This window comes from Bactrocera latifrons, unplaced genomic scaffold (genome assembly GCF_001853355.1).
Source record: "Bactrocera latifrons isolate USDA-ARS-PBARC rearing strain unplaced genomic scaffold, ASM185335v1 scaffold_240, whole genome shotgun sequence".
NCBI classification, from domain to species: domain Eukaryota; kingdom Metazoa; phylum Arthropoda; class Insecta; order Diptera; family Tephritidae; genus Bactrocera; species Bactrocera latifrons.
Window position 1 is genome coordinate 385,396 of NW_017535964.1, and position 19,333 is coordinate 404,728.

Here is a 19,333-nt window from a genome sequence, read left to right on the forward strand (position 1 = left end):
ACCACGCCTGAAATCTCGATTATCACTTTATCATGCGAGAGTATAAAATGTTCGGTGACACCCGAACTTAGCCCTTCCTTACTTGTTTTTAATTTCAGTTTATAGTTTTAATGTGGCAATCTAAATTTTTAATTAAATTTAGAAAACTAGATACAGCAAAAACTTTTCTAATTATAAGACCACCACTGTAGGTATGGGTATATAGAGGTACTTATGTTTTTTTTTATGTTTGTTTGTTGGCCCACTGCACTTTTTGTTTATTAGTTCTAGCACACTGCTCTCTTTTGGCTTGATTGCTTTTTTGTTTGTTTGTTATATATATATGTGTATATAGTATATATATTTTTTTTTGTTTGTTCACCACTTACTTTGTTTTGTGTTATTTTATATGGACACTTTTTTTTTTAGTTTTGTTTTTGTTTCTGTCTCCTCATTGCACTTTTGTTCTTCTCCACGACATTTTAAGGTTTATATTTCATTTTAATTCGCACGGAGGATTTTGCCACCAAAAATATTAATTATTGTTAATATGTTAGTTATGTTTTTAATTTGTCTGTGAAAAACCGAAGATGCCTTTCGTTAAGGCTCGAAGGACCATGATTCAAAGTATACGAAATTTATGTTTGATAAGAAATAAATTTTGTCTGTATTGTCACAATCTTAACAATGGAGCTATAATTTTTAAAATTAGAAATGTTACAAAATGTAATGTTAATAAAAATAAGTGGCGACAGACGGAATGGGGAGAATCCAGTCTTGCTGGAGCTGGCGATCGAGTTCTCGCGGATAGAGGTCGAAAACATTTATCCCGGTAGAGTAGCGGCACAGTGTCTCAGCGAAAGTTGATTTGCGGTTTGTATGGATCGAATTGCTTAGATCGAATTGTGTTTAAAGTTGTCGATGCGGCGCAGTGAAAAAGCGAAAGTTCCAAGAACGAATGTTGCTATGCGGATAGTGTGTGACGAATGTGAGTATGGCGAATTGCTTAGAACGAAATGTGTCTGCTTTCCCGTTGCCCATCCATTTTGTTGAGTGGGTTGGTGTACAGATGTGTTGAGTTGTGCTGTAGTATCATCAACTGTGGTGAATTGCGCGTTTGTATTACGATGCGCAAGTTTACCGGGTAGAGGGGGTGGATGCTTAACTCATTTAAACACATGTTTTTCTAAAAACAGCGTATCCTTATGCCTTAAATTTATAAAATCGGAACAACATTACCCCTAGTTTCCATATAACGAATTAAAGGATTTTATTTTCCGGTTGTCTTTATTTCGCATAGATATATGAATTAATTTTTGGAATATCTTAGCAAAATTAACAATAAAACTATAATAAAGGATCTTTATTGTTTTATGCCGAAAACTTTCGTAATTGATCAACAAATTAGCCCAGATGACATATACGACTATTATGAATAAAATGTATCACCATTCCGGCAGTCTCTGTGCCTAATACGTCAGTCAGTGAGTGAGTAATCTCTTAAAATTGCATGGAAACATACTTGTGGTATTACAACCAGGCCTTCTCTTAGTCGAAATACATAATTTATGGTAGCCAATATTTGTTAAATTATAAAATTTTAAATTAAATATGCATAAACTTCTTATATCTATAATAATTTCTTCCGTTTCAATGGTTGTTTTTTTCTTCACATACCGAATATCTTAAATTTAGCCTCTTTAGCTGAATTTGTATCACATATATCTTATTTGAGTTCACTATGTTGATTTTAATACCAATATCCCGTACATTAAGCAAAATATAGTATTGATCCTGAGTGAGTCAACGACCTACTATATAACATAAGTTAAGATATCAAACAGGATTATAAAGTTCCTTTGCAACATTTTTTTTTTAATAAAGTTTTGCAAATACCTAGCATTATGCCAGTAAAGTACACTGTAATCCATATAGAAAGACACGGCTTTGTGCCATCATTCAGAATATCTGTTTACCATATTGCGTGGATAAATAACCTTGACTCAAATATAATATATAGTTGCGAATCTTTATTGTTCAAGTGTTTTACCTTATACTCTGTATGCGTTGCTCGCATATACTATAAAGCTTCTCTGGACACGCGTCCAGCATATGGGAGTATACAATGTCAATTAGTTCGGCCGGCACCTTGAAGATTTCTTCATAATGATCAATCATAATTCTAAAAGCATATTTTATACTTTTAGTTGCAAGCTTTGCTAGGTAAATTTTCTAAATAAAAGCCTACCTTACTACATTTATAGCATCATTCATAGCCTCCTGTTCAATGCTGTTTCCACACGTTACTATATCTGACGAAGAGGTGCTTAAGAAATTTGTACGCAGAATGTTAGGTGCAAAAACAGTTGCTAGATTGTTGCTATCCATTTTGTTACCGCAGACTTGTACATTACCATCGTGACCAATAACGTCGTCGGAGCAGGACGCAACCCTTGCTAAAAACTTAAATAAAACGTAGAGGGTATCACGATGAGCCGCTGGAAGCAGTTTGACTAAATGGGATATAGCTTCTAACTGTAAGCGACGGTTACGTATTCCTATATGTATAAAATAAGATCAATAACTGAAGCATACTACAAGTGCAACGTAGATTGTAAATTACTTTGAGTTTCTAAAAATGCTGTATACAAATCGCTGCACAACAACGGCTCTGGGAGATCCCGCAAGAATTCCTTTATCAACGTTGCAACATCGTGAGGACAAGTTTCCTCACGAATATCAGTGACAGCATTCTTGTCAAAGTCCTCACGCATCTAAAAGGTTACCAAAATACAAAAGTATTTTAAAATTTATTATGGAACAAGACCACTAAATCTAGCTGACTAAAATACCGTACTTGATGAACAAAAGAATTATTATAAGTTGTGCAGAATATAGATTTTTTCCCTTAAATGTAAGAATAATTGCTTATTTTAATAATTATTATGACGTATTAATTAAAGTAACCCGTCCACGCTTTACTGTGGCTGAGACATAGATGGTACTACTAATATCAGCTATATGATTTCTAGACAGCCCCTACTTGTAAAAGATACATATACAAATTTGACAACTGGGGAAGTATTAGTAAATGAGATACAGCACTAGAATTGCTCAAAAAATCATTAAAAGTTTAAATAATTTAATTTTGATTTCCTAAAAAAGGATTTAATAAAACTTAAAGCAACCTTTTGCTTCATCTAACGCAAAACAGAGTTCGACGGGACTTTTATATATATTATTATTACTATTTGGTTTTTTTTTTAACTTTTTTTTAATAGTAAAATATTCAAATGATTCTTACAAACATGAATTTTTAAAAAATGCTTATGATTTGAAATATAATTTTTGTATTTATGAATTGTTATCAATTTTAACATAAATAGATACTAAGTATCCTGTGTCTTTACTCTGGTTCTAAGGTGCCTCCCCACCAATTTTCAGCTAAAACGGTTCAGCCGTTCTTGAGTTATAAATGGTGTAACTACCAAGATTTTTTTTTATACAAATAAATATGTGAAGTTCTTATGATTTGATATGTAATTTTTATAATCTTGCAACCAGGTGCTCCAGAGTATTATAGTTTTTTTTCACCTAACGGTTGTACTTATCACCGCAAACTAATCGAGATAGACCACGCCCATGGACGATGCCACGCCATTAACCGAAAACCTATGACGTGCCATAACTAAGCACTAAATGGAGATATAAAACTCATATTTGGTATAGGGAATCGCAGTACGTAGGGGCACCTGCGAGAAAAAATTTTGCGCCAGAGACGCAAGGCTTTATAGGACTCGGGGTAAAAATTGGATGATGGGCGTGGCCGCGCCTACTTTTCGGACAATAACCACGCCTACTTCCCATATAGCCCAATTTTAAATTCCACTTGATTCTTTTGATTTCCAGTACACAAATCAAGACGAAATTAATATTATAACGGGTTAAACTTTGCATGAATAATGTCTTTAGTGTATGCCACCTTATGATCGAAATTTGTTCAAATCCAACAAAAACTGTTCAAACTTCTAGGTACCGAATATTTAGATCCCGGTACCTATAGTTGAAATTCAGGGATAGTATTTCTCTGACAATGGTATGTCTGTATGTTCAAAATGATTTGAATCAGGTCAATACTTCGGTGAACCCTCATATACCTAATATAAAGATTTTCGATCTTCCGGATGACTTCATAGTGCATATATCGGCCAATATTTGAGTTATCTCAATGAAAATTGCAAAACATGTTTTACTCATCTTAGTATAGCTTTGTACATATAATAGATAGAGCGTAAAACTTGAGAATTTTCGAACATCCGGCTGACTTTACTCTATATGATTAGTTCGTTAGTATGTTGTATTGGGAAAAATAGATAAAATCAGTTCGATACTATCCCAATATTACTATCGACATATTACTCATAATGGTTTTTGCTTTTCCACAGAACCTTACATACGTCTCTGTCAGTATAGGAATTATATATATAGCATATGTGTATATTGCTTGGATTTCGATCCTCAAGTTGACGTTTTACACCATAAAGTATTTCGCTGGCTTTGATTCTTGTAAGTTGCAAGAGTAAAATATGTCAGTTGCACCCGAACTTCGCTCTTCCTTCCTTACTTGTTGTATTTATGAATTGTATTGAATTTTAACATAAAGAGACAAAATGTTTCCTATGTCTTACCCTGGTACTAAGCTAGCTCCCCACTAATTTTCAGCCAAATCGGTTCACCGGTTCGTGTGTTATAAATAGTGTAACTAATACGACTTTCTTTTATACAAGTATAGTATACATATATAGGTTTTTGTAAGCTTTTAAGTTTTAAATTCAAAAAGCTCAAGTTTATTTAAAGTACAAAAAATATAGATTGAAATATACCTATTCACCTATAAGACAATCTAGAAAAAATATAGATTGAAATCTACCTATTCACCTATAAGACAATCTAGAAAAAATATAGATTGAAATCTACCTATTCACCTATAAGACAATCTAGATAGACCAATAATTGCAATGCACCAATATTAATAACAACCAAAGGACAATTAGACCTATATTGCTGAAAGAATTAAAATGATAAAATTCTTTGGGTATGTGACATAAACACTAAACGTACTTTCAATGTAAATAATGAGATTTCTTAATCTTCTTTTTCATTAGCTTCATTAAGGTCTAAATTAACTTCTAGCTCAATTATCAACTCTAACGCTAAATAATTTGCTTCTTCTTCTTATGCACTCCAACCATGAGTAGTTCTGAGTCGGGGTTACTCCAGTTGTACATCTCAAGGCAAGATTGGTCGCAATGCACTTGTTCCCTCCATCGGATGCGTGCTATCTTCTGTTGCCCACTCATGGGTCTCGAATCGAAGGGTCTTTTCACTGGATCATCAACTTCCAAGCGAATTACATGCTTATACAGTTAGTGGTTTCGTTATATTGCTGCTGGAGAAAACATTCCAGCTGCAGATCTTAATCAAACAGGTACAATATTTTATCTGAATGTACAGCTGCTGGCGTATGCCGATGATATTGATATCATTGGCCTCAACACCCGCGCCGTTAGTTCAGCTTTCTCCAGACTGGACAAGAAAGCAAAGTAAATGGGTCTGACAGTCGACGAGGGCAAGACGAAATATCTCCTGTCATCAAACAGACAGTTGTCGCACTCGTAGCTTGGCTTTCACGTCACTGTTGATAGACATAACTTTGAAGTCGTAGATAATGTCGTCTATTTAAGAACCAGTATAAACACCAAAAATCAGCCTCGAAATCAAGCGCAGAATAGCTCTTGGCAACAGGTGCTACCTCAGACTGAATAGTCTAATGAGAAGTAAACTCCTCTCTTGACAAACAAAAACCAAACTCTATAAGTCACTCATTATTGCCGTCCTGCTATATGGTGCAGAAGCATAGACGATGACAACAACTGAAGAGTCGACGTTGCGATTTTTTTTAGAGAAATGTTCTGTGAAAGATTTATGGTCCTTTGCGCGTTGGCTACGCCGAACATCACATTCGATGGAACGATGAACTGTACGAGATATACGACGACATTGACATAGTTCAATGGACGAAAACACTCCAGCTCTAAAAGTATTCGATGCAGAAACCACCGGGGGAAACAGAGGAAGAGGTGGCCTCCACTCCTTTGGAAAGACCAGGTGCAGAGAACCTGGCTTCGCTTGGAGTCTCCGATTGGCGTCACGTAGCGAAAAGAAGAAACGACTGGCACGTTGTTGTTAACTCAGCTATAATCGCGTAAGTAGTGTCTACGCCAGTAAAGAAGAAGAAGGTTTAATTTTATTTGTTTTTTAACGCTCTCCTGGACGGCTCGTTCGTTTTTGCGCCGTTTATTAGCACGAGAATGATGACAGATTTATAGAGTACATATTTGTTATGAAGGACACCTGCATCCAATTGCTTACCTATAACAGAGTAGCAGCTATTGGAAAGAATTAACCTGCGCTTTATATTCAGGCTTAGATTACTGGTGACATTTATGCTAATTTCGAGACATACAAAGCCTTCAACTGTATAGTTGCCAACAGTGATATCGTTCTCAAAAACGCGGGAAATCTTTGGGTGTGTTCTCCAGATACTTTGACTGCACTGGCGGTTTAAGACCTACGAAGTCAGTATCATCCGAGTCCTTCAGTATTATTGTTCTAACATTATATTAAAGAAAAAAGCGAGAGATTATCACCCTGTCTAAAAACATTTTCTGGTATCGAACACCCCGAGAAATCCTTCTTGATTTTGACGCAGATGATGGTTGTGCTCAAAATGCTTCACTGATAGGAGAAGTTTTAAACTGCAGAATTTGATTTTCGTTGGAGCGCACCATATGGGTGCTTAACTTAAAAATATAACAATTACTTTATATTAACATATTAATAAATATATGAACTACAATACTTCGATTTTCTTCGTATGTCTAAATATTGTATTATCTGAAATTATATTTTTCTGTGTGAACATTTATTACCTGTTTAACTCGCTTCTTGGATGTGCTGACACGAAACAGTCCAACCTTGTGTAATCCGTGCTCTTCAAGATATTTTATGCAAGATGTTATGAAAGTAGGCACTTGCAAAGTATTTTGATTGGCTATTTCACTCTGCGCCTTAAAATAAGATGGATCTTGCAACTCTTGACTATGACGCCTTATATCAGATTGGCTGCGTGAAATCTGCTTCTGCATTGATGACAGGTTGTCCAAATAACCTCTGTTCGCTCGGCCACTATGACAATTGTTATCACTACTAAGCGAAGTTACCAAAGAAAATGTGCTCGAGGGCAAGCTTTCATAAGACGGCACCTATATAAATAAGTTAAGTACTTATACCTTTAAGTGTAAAACTTACTATTTCCATTGAGGAATATTTTTCTTGCTTACATTCTCATCCAACTTATATGTTACCTCATTCGTACTACCACCACGAAATAGTGCTACTAATGAGTTGCGCGAACCACGATCAGTTGATGCCTTCAAGTTGTTTCCCCGCTTCTTATCATTGATTACACACCATTCCAAGGAGTTACCAAATAAACCGGGTCCACCTTGCTCTTGCCCAAATAAAATAAAGAAAATCTTCAGAAAAAATTATTAACAATCTTAAGGAGCACACGTACTTTGGTCCTCTTTTTTACTAACATCAAAGAAACTGGTAGTCATCGCTTTCTTCTTGGCCAGAACCCTGCGCTTCTGTGGTTTACTATCTAAATGTAATTGAAAATATTAAATGTTACATTTTTAACTGTTTCTATCTATAATATTTGCATGAGAACAATAGGTACTAAGTATTTTTTTTTTTTAGTTCTGAGTTTCGAGCAATTACTCAATGTCCAGACTTATTACGGAAATCAGAACATATAAACAAAATATTGATGGATCTTGAAATGAAACGAATTGGCTGAAACCCCATAAATATTCAAGGTCACAGGAGAAAATCTACACGATAGTAAACCACATGATCGTCCATGCCATCTTACATACATATCTCACTTCGAACACGTGGTCGTACCACTTTTACACGTTATTATAACTTAAAGCTGAGCCCTCAATGCAGTATTTTTTAAATTTCGTTCTCAAAAACAGGAATAAGTGAGTCAAAACAGCTCTAAACGACACTGCATTTTGGACCTTTACAATGAGTGCATATTCCCCTGCAGCATATTAATCTTAGTGTTCACTAATTAATATGTATAGGTCTGCACATTTCGGCTGGTGAAAAGAGTTATGTAAACCGTATAAATTCCAAAATATCATTGTTAGTTCTCATTTCAAGTATAGTATATGATATTAGTCAATCATATCAGTTGGCAAAGGCACACATTGTTGATATATATATATTTTTTTCAAATATATTAATTATAGCGATATAAGATTAGTGAACAGTACTTTTGTGCCTACTTAATAAGACATTAACTCCAATATTAAGTTCGCTTATCTTTTCAATCGCAACACGTTGTAAAATTTTCGCTTCAATGTCCGTCAGATTTTGCAACCATGAATCTTGTATTACAATAAAATCACCGTTCTCTGAAGTCCAACTGCACTTTTCCTAAAAAAGAAAATATCATGAATTAGTTTCATATTCGAAATTAAACTTGGTTTAATATCGGTATTCATGTCTCTAATTGTCACAATCGTAATTTAGTGATTATGTTACTCAGTAGTCTCATAACTAAGTTACGATTGTGACAATTACAGACATGAGACAATCGTCTCAAGCAGAATACCGATATAAGTGTTCTTTGTTTTCATAGTAAGGATTATGCTTTGTATGACATCGGCAAAATAGGTAGAGACTTACGTCGAACTCGGTTGAATGTCAAAACCTCCCAAAATGGGAGATTTTAATTCAAACTCGGATGAATTTTCGAAATTAAGAATATATTAGAGCTCGGTTGAGTGTCAAAAGCTCCCAAAATGGGAGCTTTTAATTCAAACTCGGATGAATTTTGGAAATTAAGAATATATTAGAACCGGTCAATTTTTGGGGTTGGACCTTACGCTATTCATAGAAACAAATAACCTCATCATTGATGACTGGAGAGTGTCCGACGAACTAACATTGTCAGATCACTGTGAATACTCTTCAGCATTAACATTATAACAATAAAATAACAAACTCAATAATAAAAGTAGTTACAAAAGATCTTAACTACCTCCTTCATCAAAACAACACTGTTAACGCTTCGCAAAAAGTGGATGTCAAAGGATAGGAAAGCCGACTCTGACTTTAGTTAAGAATCGATCTCTACTTTTTACGATACAGTTGTTTCTGTCTTGAATCGATTAGAAGCAACTTCTACTCGATGACTGTCACTTTTTTACAGTACTTAGTATCTGACGGTAACACAGCATTTTATAAATACTTACTCTCTGATGGGTTTATAACATTACTAGAGGACCCATCCGCGTTTTACTGTGGCTGTTACATAGATAGTACTATTCATATTACATATGATTTCTATTAGTCAGATTATAATCACTAGTTAAGAAGATATAGCATTTTTGGTGCAGCAACTTGTGTAAGCTTACAAAAATTAATCAAAAAGCATTTCGTGTATTATTAAAGCATTGATTTTTACAGGAAAATACTGTTGTACTTGGGCTTTGCATCGGGGAAATTAATCGAGCCCAATCGGCACTCAGCCTGGTGGACTTCATATTATGAACCGGTTCTCAAGCGTGGAAAGACCGGCTGGCAAGGTTATGGCATCAGTCTTTTATGATGCACGTGGTATATTGTGCATCGAATGATTACTGAGCTACTTTTAATCCACTGCATGGCATATTTGGTTGCAGTTCTATTCAACCATTCCCAATATTTCTCAATTTTATTATCAGTTTGAAATTGTACACATATACTTCAACGTTCCCGTTTAAATATTAGGTTGTCAAAAAAGTCTTGCGGTATTTTTTATTGAATTTTCAATTGTTCATAAAATTTTTTTTGATGACTTATGCCCAGCTCTTGACCGATGCTACGGCTGCTACTATGCCGGTCTCTTTCGACCAAATCAGCGATTTTATCGCAATTTTCGACGACAGACCTTCCGGAGCGTGGCGCATCTTCGACCGCCTCTACACCAGAACGAAAACGTCGAAACCATGAATGCTCCGAAAAGATTTTTGTATACCTCTAATTATAATAGACCTTTTTATCAACACTCCAGTTATTCCGCTATATTTTTATGCTAGATATCGCGTTTGGTTTGTTATGAATGCATTTACGTCCTTCGCCCATAATCTAGCAAAATATCCGCAGTAACTTGACGACGAAAATGTCAGAGCCATTTTATGTTGTGATGTCTTGTTCAAGCAACAACCAGTATAACTCATATCATACATACGAATATTGGTGTTCTCTCGCATTACCTCTGTGTTGTTGTTTTTTTTAATCTTGCAACCTGTTGCTACAGATTATTATAGTTTTGTTCACTTAACGGTTGTACGTATCACCTAAAACTAATCGAGATAGATATAGGGTTATATATATAAATTAATAAGATGACGAGAAAGGTTATAATCCGAGTCCGTCCGTACAATCCGTAACCTGAGTAAAAAAATTTCAAGTTCGAAGATGGGCGTAATCGGATCACTGCTATTAACTGAAATCCTATAAAGTGCCGAAATCTATAAGCACTTAATTAAGATGTAAAACTCTAATTTGATACAGGGGATCATAGTAGAAAGAGGCGCCTCTGGATAAAACATTTTTGCGAAATCCGCCTTCAATCGCGAATACTTCCCATATAACACAATTTAAAATTCCATTTGATTCTTTCACTTTCCAGTGCACGAATAAGAATTTAATTAATATATCGGAATAAAATTTTGCAATAATAATTCTCTTAAAGTTTTATTGAGTTTGTTTAAAAGTTTTCCAAATCTAACCAAAACTGTTCAAGATTCTAGGTACCGAATATGTGGACATTAAATGTGTGAGCTATATAATTGAAGAGAAGGCAGAATCCTTTTCTAACAATAGTTATTCTGTGTTTCAAAAATGGATTGAATAGCATCAATATTTCCCTGCGCCCCCATATCCCTAATATAAAGATTTTCGAACTTCCAGGTGACTTTACTGGGTATATCGGCCAATATTTAAGTTATTGCAATGAAAATTACATAGCATGTTTTGCTCATAAAAGTATACAATATTATTGTGCCTAAAATAATACTATTGGGCGAAAACCTGACTTATCCCCACCGTTTCGAGGATTTTCGAACATTCGGCTCACTTTGCTCCATATGATTGGTCATTGTATGTGAGGTACCTTAATGAAACACGAGACCATTATTTAGTATGTGGCATATTGTGGTGTATTGTGTCGGGACGATGCTATCCCAGCTCTCGTATACTACATATAATAATTTTCGTTTTTCTAACAAATCTTATGCGGAAAGTATATACTACTGTGATCAAATTGAAAGATGCATTTTGAATTTATACTTCGCGAGTTTTTCGAATCGGTACATTTTTTTTCTGTAAGTTGGTAGTACTGTTAGTGAAATCTAATGTCACGTCAAAATATTCATTAGTATAAGTATTAGATATGCGTCGTTTTGTGAGGCTCTAAAAGTGAGTTCTTCGATTTTTCCTATGGCTGAATTTATTAAACAAAGAAATGCGATAATGCACCATCTCATACTTCATTGGTTATTCGTGATCATTTTCATTTTCAACTAATATCGTGCCGCAATCACCGCATTCTCCTGATTTTCCTTCGTGTAACTTCTGGCTATTCGGTAAATTCACATGACCACTCCGTTCCATTGAAAATGTATTTGATGAATCGAAGAAGGCTCTGACGGTCATGGATGATGACTGGAAAATTCTTTGGCATAAGTGTATAGCAGCGGGAGGGGATAATTTTGAAGGAGATGAAATGGACAAAATTCACCTTCCAATTTTAATTTTGGTAGTTAAGAATTGCATTGAATTTGAATGTAAATAGATATGAAGCATCCTATGTCCGTCCCCTAGTTCTAAGCTAACACCCCACAAATTTTCAGCCAAATCGTTCTTGAGTTATAAATAGTGTAACTAACATGACTTTCTTTTATATATATGTATAAGAAGATGTATATACTACTATATATTACAAAATCTGTTATGGCCTTCTGCAAGAAGAAATCAGTGTCGTTTCGGCCATTTCCAAATTGTCATCATCTGTAATTATTTTCATTGTATTCAGTAAAGTTTAAAGTTCAATTTTCCCAATTGCATCTTTTCCAGCGCTTTTGCCATTTTATGATCGTAATAATCGTTCACCTGTGCGCGCTATTCGTCTAATTGATAAAAATTTCAAACACAGATTTTTCAATAAGACAAAGAACCGCTGATGTAATGAAACTGTTGCTACCGTTTAGCCAAATGCTGCTGAAGAAGTACTAGACTCGCAGGCTTGGTAATTTTTTAGTTACTTGGTAACATCAATTCGGCTGTTTGTATTGTGTTGTTGCTTAAAAAGTTCATTTGATTCACTGCAAAAATATATATTTGCTGCTCACTAGACAATAATTTTTAAATTTTTTTCAATAGTAAGTATATCATAAAATTGTTTTGTAACAGTTATATTCACAGTTAAGTGTTTTAGCGAAGTATCAACTAACGAATTACCAGATTAACAAGTTCGGTTTGATTACTCCTATTATAAAAACTAATGTCAATCAGAAATTTAGAGCTCTAAATTTTATGCGATGAGTAAAATAGGAGAGCAGGGAAAATGAAGTCGAACATGCAAATTCTGATAGAGTTATACCTTTATTTGCTAGTTGTTGACCAAAGGGGAATTAACCCAAAACCGCACGACAAAAAATTAGGTGCTACATTGTTATACCAAAATTTCAGGAAATTGAAACTATGATCACTATTTTGTATACGGGTATTGTAATTGTGTTATTTAATTTGAAAGACGATTCTTCGCTGAACTTACCGCTGGCGCCCATTTCGAAACTGATGCTTGAGTGTTCGGTCGTGACTGACTTTTCGAACGGCTTTTAAGTATTTTACGTGTGACAAATTGTCCGACATTGGAAGATGATTTTGACTTTTGCATTGTTGTGCTCAAACTTGCACCCTTCGCAGCAACTGTTAATTAAAAAATTTAAGAATTCTTACATATATATATATCTATAATATATACAGGAAAATATATGCTCAGTTAATTTAATTGGGAAACCAGACTCCTAGCTTATTTTTCTGGGAATACAAAATATATTAATTATGGTATGTTATTAACTATAAAGGGATATTATTATTGTTAAAAACTCAACAGTAGTACTTTTTCCATGCAAAAAGTATCCAACCAAGGCTGGCTTCGAAAACGCACTAGTGCAAAGTTTCGGTTCAGTATGACTGCAGTATTTATACATCGTACAAAGTTTACTTTTGCGGTAAACTGTTTTGTTTAAGCGATCGTAAAAGTTAAAAAATATCAAATTAAAATCAAATAGTTTCATTACAAATAATTTATTCAGTTTCATCGAGAATGGAAGCACAAACACTATTAAAACTTCATTTGTGATGCCCGATTTTCTCACTGCGCAACGACTACAACGTTTATACGTTGCAAAAGATTATGCAATATATTAAATATTACGGATTGCAATAGACGTTTTCAAAGTCAGCTTAATATTCAACAGAAACCATAGTACTCGAAAGCGTCCCTTCGCTGTATATATTTCCAATACTGAAAATTTTTTTAATTTTTAAGTCACAAATCAAAAAAACCAAGAAATAAAAACTTGAGTTTGATCGGTCTGTTTGTATCGTAACTAAATGCTAAAATGTGAATGAAATAAAGGTAAAGGTGCTTGAGATGATTAATAGTCAGAGATCTTACTGGTATCGTCGAAATATCGGAAGCATCAGTGATAACCATTTCGAAAGATTATTTGGGCCTAATTATTTGGGTCGCGTTAATGTCTGTATTACAATGCTTTCCGACCGGATGTCATAAAACGTATTATATTAGTGGCGGCGAGTATGGTAACAACCTCATAGGCCGACAACTCTTGTTTCATTCTTCGTCAGTTTTTCGCCAAATTTTGAACCAATATCATGCCGAAACCACCGTATTCGCTATTCACCAAGCTCAAACGACCGTTCCGAGGACCGTTTTGAGTCGATTGAAGATATTAAACATGAATCGGTACGCGCATTGAGGGCTATTCCGGAAATTGACTTTAACAACTGTTTCGAAGATTGGATAAAATGCTGTCACAAGTGTATTGGTGTCAAGGGGGATTAATTTGAGGGCGACGACATAGTTTTTGAAGCATTAAGGGGCTATACCAGTGTGACACTTTCAAAAAAAAAAAATTTTTTTTATTTGTTTTTTCTATAGCGTATATTTAAAAAAATTTCCTGTGAAATTGGGAAGTTCGCATCTTGAATAGTTTATGGATGGAAGCGTTCTAAAGAGCGACCGCTTTGAGGTGAAAGCATATGAGGCTATCAAAAAACTCTTGCAGTATTTTGGCTAGTTGGCGTTGAGAGCACGTAGTTCTAGTTTTATTCGTCGCATCGGGTCATGCTATACCTTTTAGGAAAGCTCATTTCACGCGCTAACACGTGTTTGATTGAATGTCGTTTCTTTTAAGTCATTCGTGAGTTATATCGTCGCAAACATGGAGCAAAATAAAGAGAAAACACGGCATATTTTACAGTACTACTACGATAAAGGCAAGCCGCCAATGAAATTTGTGCAGTTTATGGACCCAATACAGTTTCCATTTCCACCGCACAACGATGGTTTCAACGTTTTCGTACTGGTGTAGAGGTGGTCGAAGATGCGCCACGCTCCGGAAGGCCTGTCGTCGAAAATTGCGATAAAATCGCTGAATTGGTCGAAGGAGACCGGCATAGTAGCAGCCGTAGCATCGGTCAGGAGCTGGGCGTGATCAAAAAAATTGTATCAACAACTGAAAATTCAATAAAAATACCGCAAGAAATACCGCAATATTCACCTATTATATAAGTGAAACTTTAAACGCGTTTTTCTCGAACGACATTTTTCAAAATTGCTGGCGTCATAACTCAACGAGAAATTGACCGATCGACTTCTAGTTAAAACTGAGTATTTTTGAATACATTTACTATACAATGACCTACGATGCTTTTGATTGATTCAAAATTGTTAATTTAGCATTAAAAAAACGACAATTTTTTACCTAGAAAAACGATTTTTTTTCAAAACTACGCCATTTTGTTAATTTCTGATATTTTTCAAAGGTAGGAAAAGTTTAATATAATTTTACAATTTTTTTGTTTCAGCTATTCATTTGGCCCTAATCATGCCAGCAATTGGGGCACTTTTTTTTGGCACCTCCGAAGACAGCCCATAACTCTGTTATTTATTAAAATTTTTGTATAAAAAAACTTAAAATATAGCTGAAAAAATACCTCATTACGTTCAAAGTAGTTCGAAATATTCAATCTCGTACTTTCTTTTAAAAAAATTCATGAAAATCGCGTAAATTTTCATGCGTTACACCGGTGTTGCCCCTTAATTCAGAATTTTATTTATATCGGGATAAGACTTAACATAGAGACTCAGTTATATTTTATATTAGTCAAAAGCGGACAATAATTCTTGGAGCAATCTCAGACTAAATATGGGCACCCAAATACTGTGACCGACTTTATACAGAAAGTAGTGGCGCTTAGGTATATTAGTGAAGTTAAATATGTATTTTTCTGATATTTCTGTTATCTGGTGAGCTACAATTAAATTGAATGGGATTATTTCCTCTCGAATACTAGCTACCTGTCGGGGTGGGCAAAGTACCACTATATTTTAGCAGTGGCTCTTTGCTCCCTTAAAGAGCCATAAGATACAATATATGTATGCAAATTTAAATTTATATATATATATATATTTACAGGCAGTAATTTTTTTATTTATTCTTAGCAAAATTAATTCTGTGTCAATTCCACAGACATATGATTCCTTAGACCTATGTAAAAGCACTTCAATAATAAATTTGCAACGAAGAAACTTTATGCAAAAGTTCATATTCATATATATTTTTGTGGAATAGATTTGTTTTAAATTTGGTATTATTTGTATTTATTAAGATTATTGAACAAATTGAAGTAAATAGTTTAAAATAAGCACGCAAAGGCTAAATTCAACACAAATGGGTTAAGTCGGATATATGATATCGGAAGTATTTGAATTTTCAGGCAAATCGGTTCGTCTTGAGTTGTAAATGGTAAATGTAAATTATATATAAAGAAGTGTGGGTTTTTATTGTTTTTATTATTGTCTTAATTATTATTTTTATTTATTTTTTAATGAAATGATTCACATGATTCTTACAAACATGAATTTTGAACAAATGCTTATAATTTGAAATATAATTTTAGTATTTATGAATTGTATTGAGTTTTAACATAAGGAGATAAAAAGTTTTATGTCAATACCCTGATTCCAAGCTACCACCTCACCAATTTTCAGCCAAATCCGTTCCTGAGTTTTTGAAGAAAAGAATTATTCAAATGATTCTTACAAACATATATTTTGAACAAACGCTTTGATTTGAAATATAATTGTACTTATGATGCGTATTGAATTTTAACCGATAAAAAATATCATATGCCCTTATTCTAGTTCTAATCTACCCCTCCAACAATTTTCAGCCAAATCGGTTCAGCCGTTCCCAGTTATACTAAATTTTGTAACTAAATCGACTTTCTTTTAAATATGTATGTATGTATATAGATTTTAAAATTTAACAAATTTCTTCATTATTTTCATTCATTTCTGAACAGCTGTAACTTTATTTCAACTTCCCGAATTTTTTTTTTTTAGTAAATTAAGCTTAAAATTCACCTTTCCAACAATATATGGTATGACACAATGTGATTGGTAGCACTGTAGATATACGACTGAAACGACATCTATTGACCACGAAAAGACTTTTTCGACTACCCAATATTATACTTTACTTAACTTTGTTAAGGTATCCTAAAAATTTACCAATATATGCGGAATACAGGTAAGCAGTAATTTAAACCCCTTACATGGGGTATATGGGGTAGTAGTGATCCGATGTTATCCACTTTAGGTGTGAAGACAGTTTTTTATTAGATTGAGATGCAATTTTTTAATATATCTCACATAGTGCCCGGAATATGCAGTATAAAACTAACCGGAAATTCGAAAATCATTATTGTAGGTATATTGGGGCTAGGAGAAGTGTTGATCCAATGTTTTAATTTTTGACACAAGTGTTCTGTAATATCAGCCACAATCAATAGACCATGTCTTCAGTATATCAAGAATCAAATTGAAATTAAAATTTTGTTATATAGGAAGTAGCCAATATTCATAGCATAATATTTCAGGATTCTGAAAAGTGATTAATTTGGTAAAACTCGGTACAGCAATATTGATTTGTAGTTAAAGGATAGCAGTGCCACGGCCATTGTCCAGTTTTGATACCGCTATATTTATCGAAATTTTAGTAGTTTTCAATATAACCGTTGTATGCAAAGTGAACAGGGTTATAAACCTTTTTCCCATTTCCACATTTTCAGAGTGAGTGAGGTAAGGCAATTATATTCCAAAATTAGTTTTGACTTGAAAAAAATATATATTTCCGTAAATGTGTAGATAAAATATTTATATAGTATGTGAAAAAATCTTTTCTAATAGATATTACATATTGTTCCCTTTCTAAAGTGTAAGTCATACATTTTTTAGAATAAACTTCACCAATTTCTTTAGAACATAATGGTCAATTTTGTCCCATTCAGATAAAATGGCATTTATTAAGAGTTTAGAGATGTAATTTTTCCTTTAACTGGAATACATTTTAGCGGAAAGCGTCCGCCATAAATTTTCATTGGCATTGAAATCGAGTCATAAGACAAACCATTCAAGATGTTCAATTCCTCGAGTGTTAAAAACCGTTTCCTCAGCTACGTGGGTCGGTGCATTATCGACAGTTGGCAAAACCAATTGTTCGTTTTCTAATAAATTTATGTTCATTTTTACACCAGACATATTTTGGACTTGTATTTTGATTCACCTAAAATAGGATATTTTAATTCAAATTCAGGGGAATTTAGTAAGTAACATCAATATTAAAAATATGTATTGGGAAGAAATCCAAAGTAAATGACACACTTGTGTTGTGAAACGCTTAAATAAAGTTGTTTTTATAAATTCGTCATTCTGTTAAAGAAATAAGTAGTGAACACGTGTACATTTGTAACAGTCTGCTTTTAGAGAACTCAATATCAAGACAGTTTTAAATACTAAAAATAAAATTTAGGAATAGTGGAAAGGCGACATCGCCCACTAAAGATAAATATGTATAAAGATAATAATTTATAAATATATGTTAATATTTATCACTATCACTTTCAGTGTAATAATAATAATTAATTTTAATAGAATCTAATTTGAGAGTCGTCACTTAAACTTTTTAACCGCTACGTGAGTAGAACATATGTTGAGCCATGCTTACGTATATTGCATGTTAACTAAGTCAATTAATTTTAGGATTCTGAAAATTTGAAGTAAATCCGACAAATACTTTTGGAGTTATTTGATAATTAGGAAGGGGGTTTCGTTCATTCTGGAACGTTAGTGTAAAAATAAATATTTAAAATGCGTTTTTCTAAAAACAATGCTTCTGAACTGATGACCACAATAGCTCGAAAACCCATCTAGAGATTTCAACGCAATTTGTGCAGCATTTTGAAAAAATTAAAAGCTGGTGCTGATCAAAGGATTTGTTTAATTAATATTTTTTATAAACAATTAACGCTTAGTTCTGGATAAAAGCTTCGATGAAGCTCTATATTATTTATTAACAGAAAAAACTTTTTGTGCTGATTGGTTTTAGATTAATCTCTACAGATTAGGGATGGGCACCAAAATGAACTTCGGCGAAACTAGACAACACATTTTCAAATTTCTGTCAAGTCAAGTCGAATGTTGCAATGTTGCAATACTTTAACTTTAAAATAAAACAATTTACAGGACAAAAAAACTTATTTAAAGATTTCATGTCTGTAACTCACCTCTACAGTTTTGAATTGTTTTAAAGCCATTTTTGGAATATATTGAATATACCACTTAAGGTTTTCCAAATCGAAATAATTTAAGTAGTTTTTTAAATAGAGAGTATTGTTCTGTGACTATTACAACCAGATATAATATAAACAGCGAATATTCATCCATAAGTGTAAGTATGTATAGTATGTACTTATGTACAAGTAAAATATATAAAAATTATTTTCATTTGAGTTCATTGCTTCAAAAATACATTACACATTAATAATTAATTAATTTTTTATATTTTTTAGTCCCATT

At 33.6% G+C, this 19,333-nt stretch overlaps 1 protein-coding gene across 11 annotated transcripts in view; it reads right to left on the bottom strand.

Annotated features, from left to right (window-relative positions):
• Window positions 1–19,333, bottom strand: part of LOC108969128 — a 46,451-nt gene that overhangs the window by 12,204 nt on the left and 14,914 nt on the right. For 9 of the 11 annotated variants that reach the window (XM_018933673.1, XM_018933675.1, XM_018933669.1 and 6 more), the window contains 8 exons: window positions 12,938–13,092; window positions 8,400–8,550; window positions 7,619–7,705; window positions 7,383–7,552; window positions 6,972–7,304; window positions 2,603–2,753; window positions 2,228–2,537; window positions 2,030–2,161 (listed from right to left, as the gene is read on the bottom strand). In XM_018933673.1, the coding sequence (XP_018789218.1) occupies window positions 2,030–2,161; window positions 2,228–2,537; window positions 2,603–2,753; window positions 6,972–7,304; window positions 7,383–7,552; window positions 7,619–7,705; window positions 8,400–8,550; window positions 12,938–13,092 (1,489 nt within the window). The remainder of the gene's footprint in view (window positions 1–2,029; window positions 2,162–2,227; window positions 2,538–2,602; window positions 2,754–6,971; window positions 7,305–7,382; window positions 7,553–7,618; window positions 7,706–8,399; window positions 8,551–12,937; window positions 13,093–19,333) is intronic. The other 2 variants (XM_018933679.1, XM_018933678.1) reach the window with 2 other exon arrangements.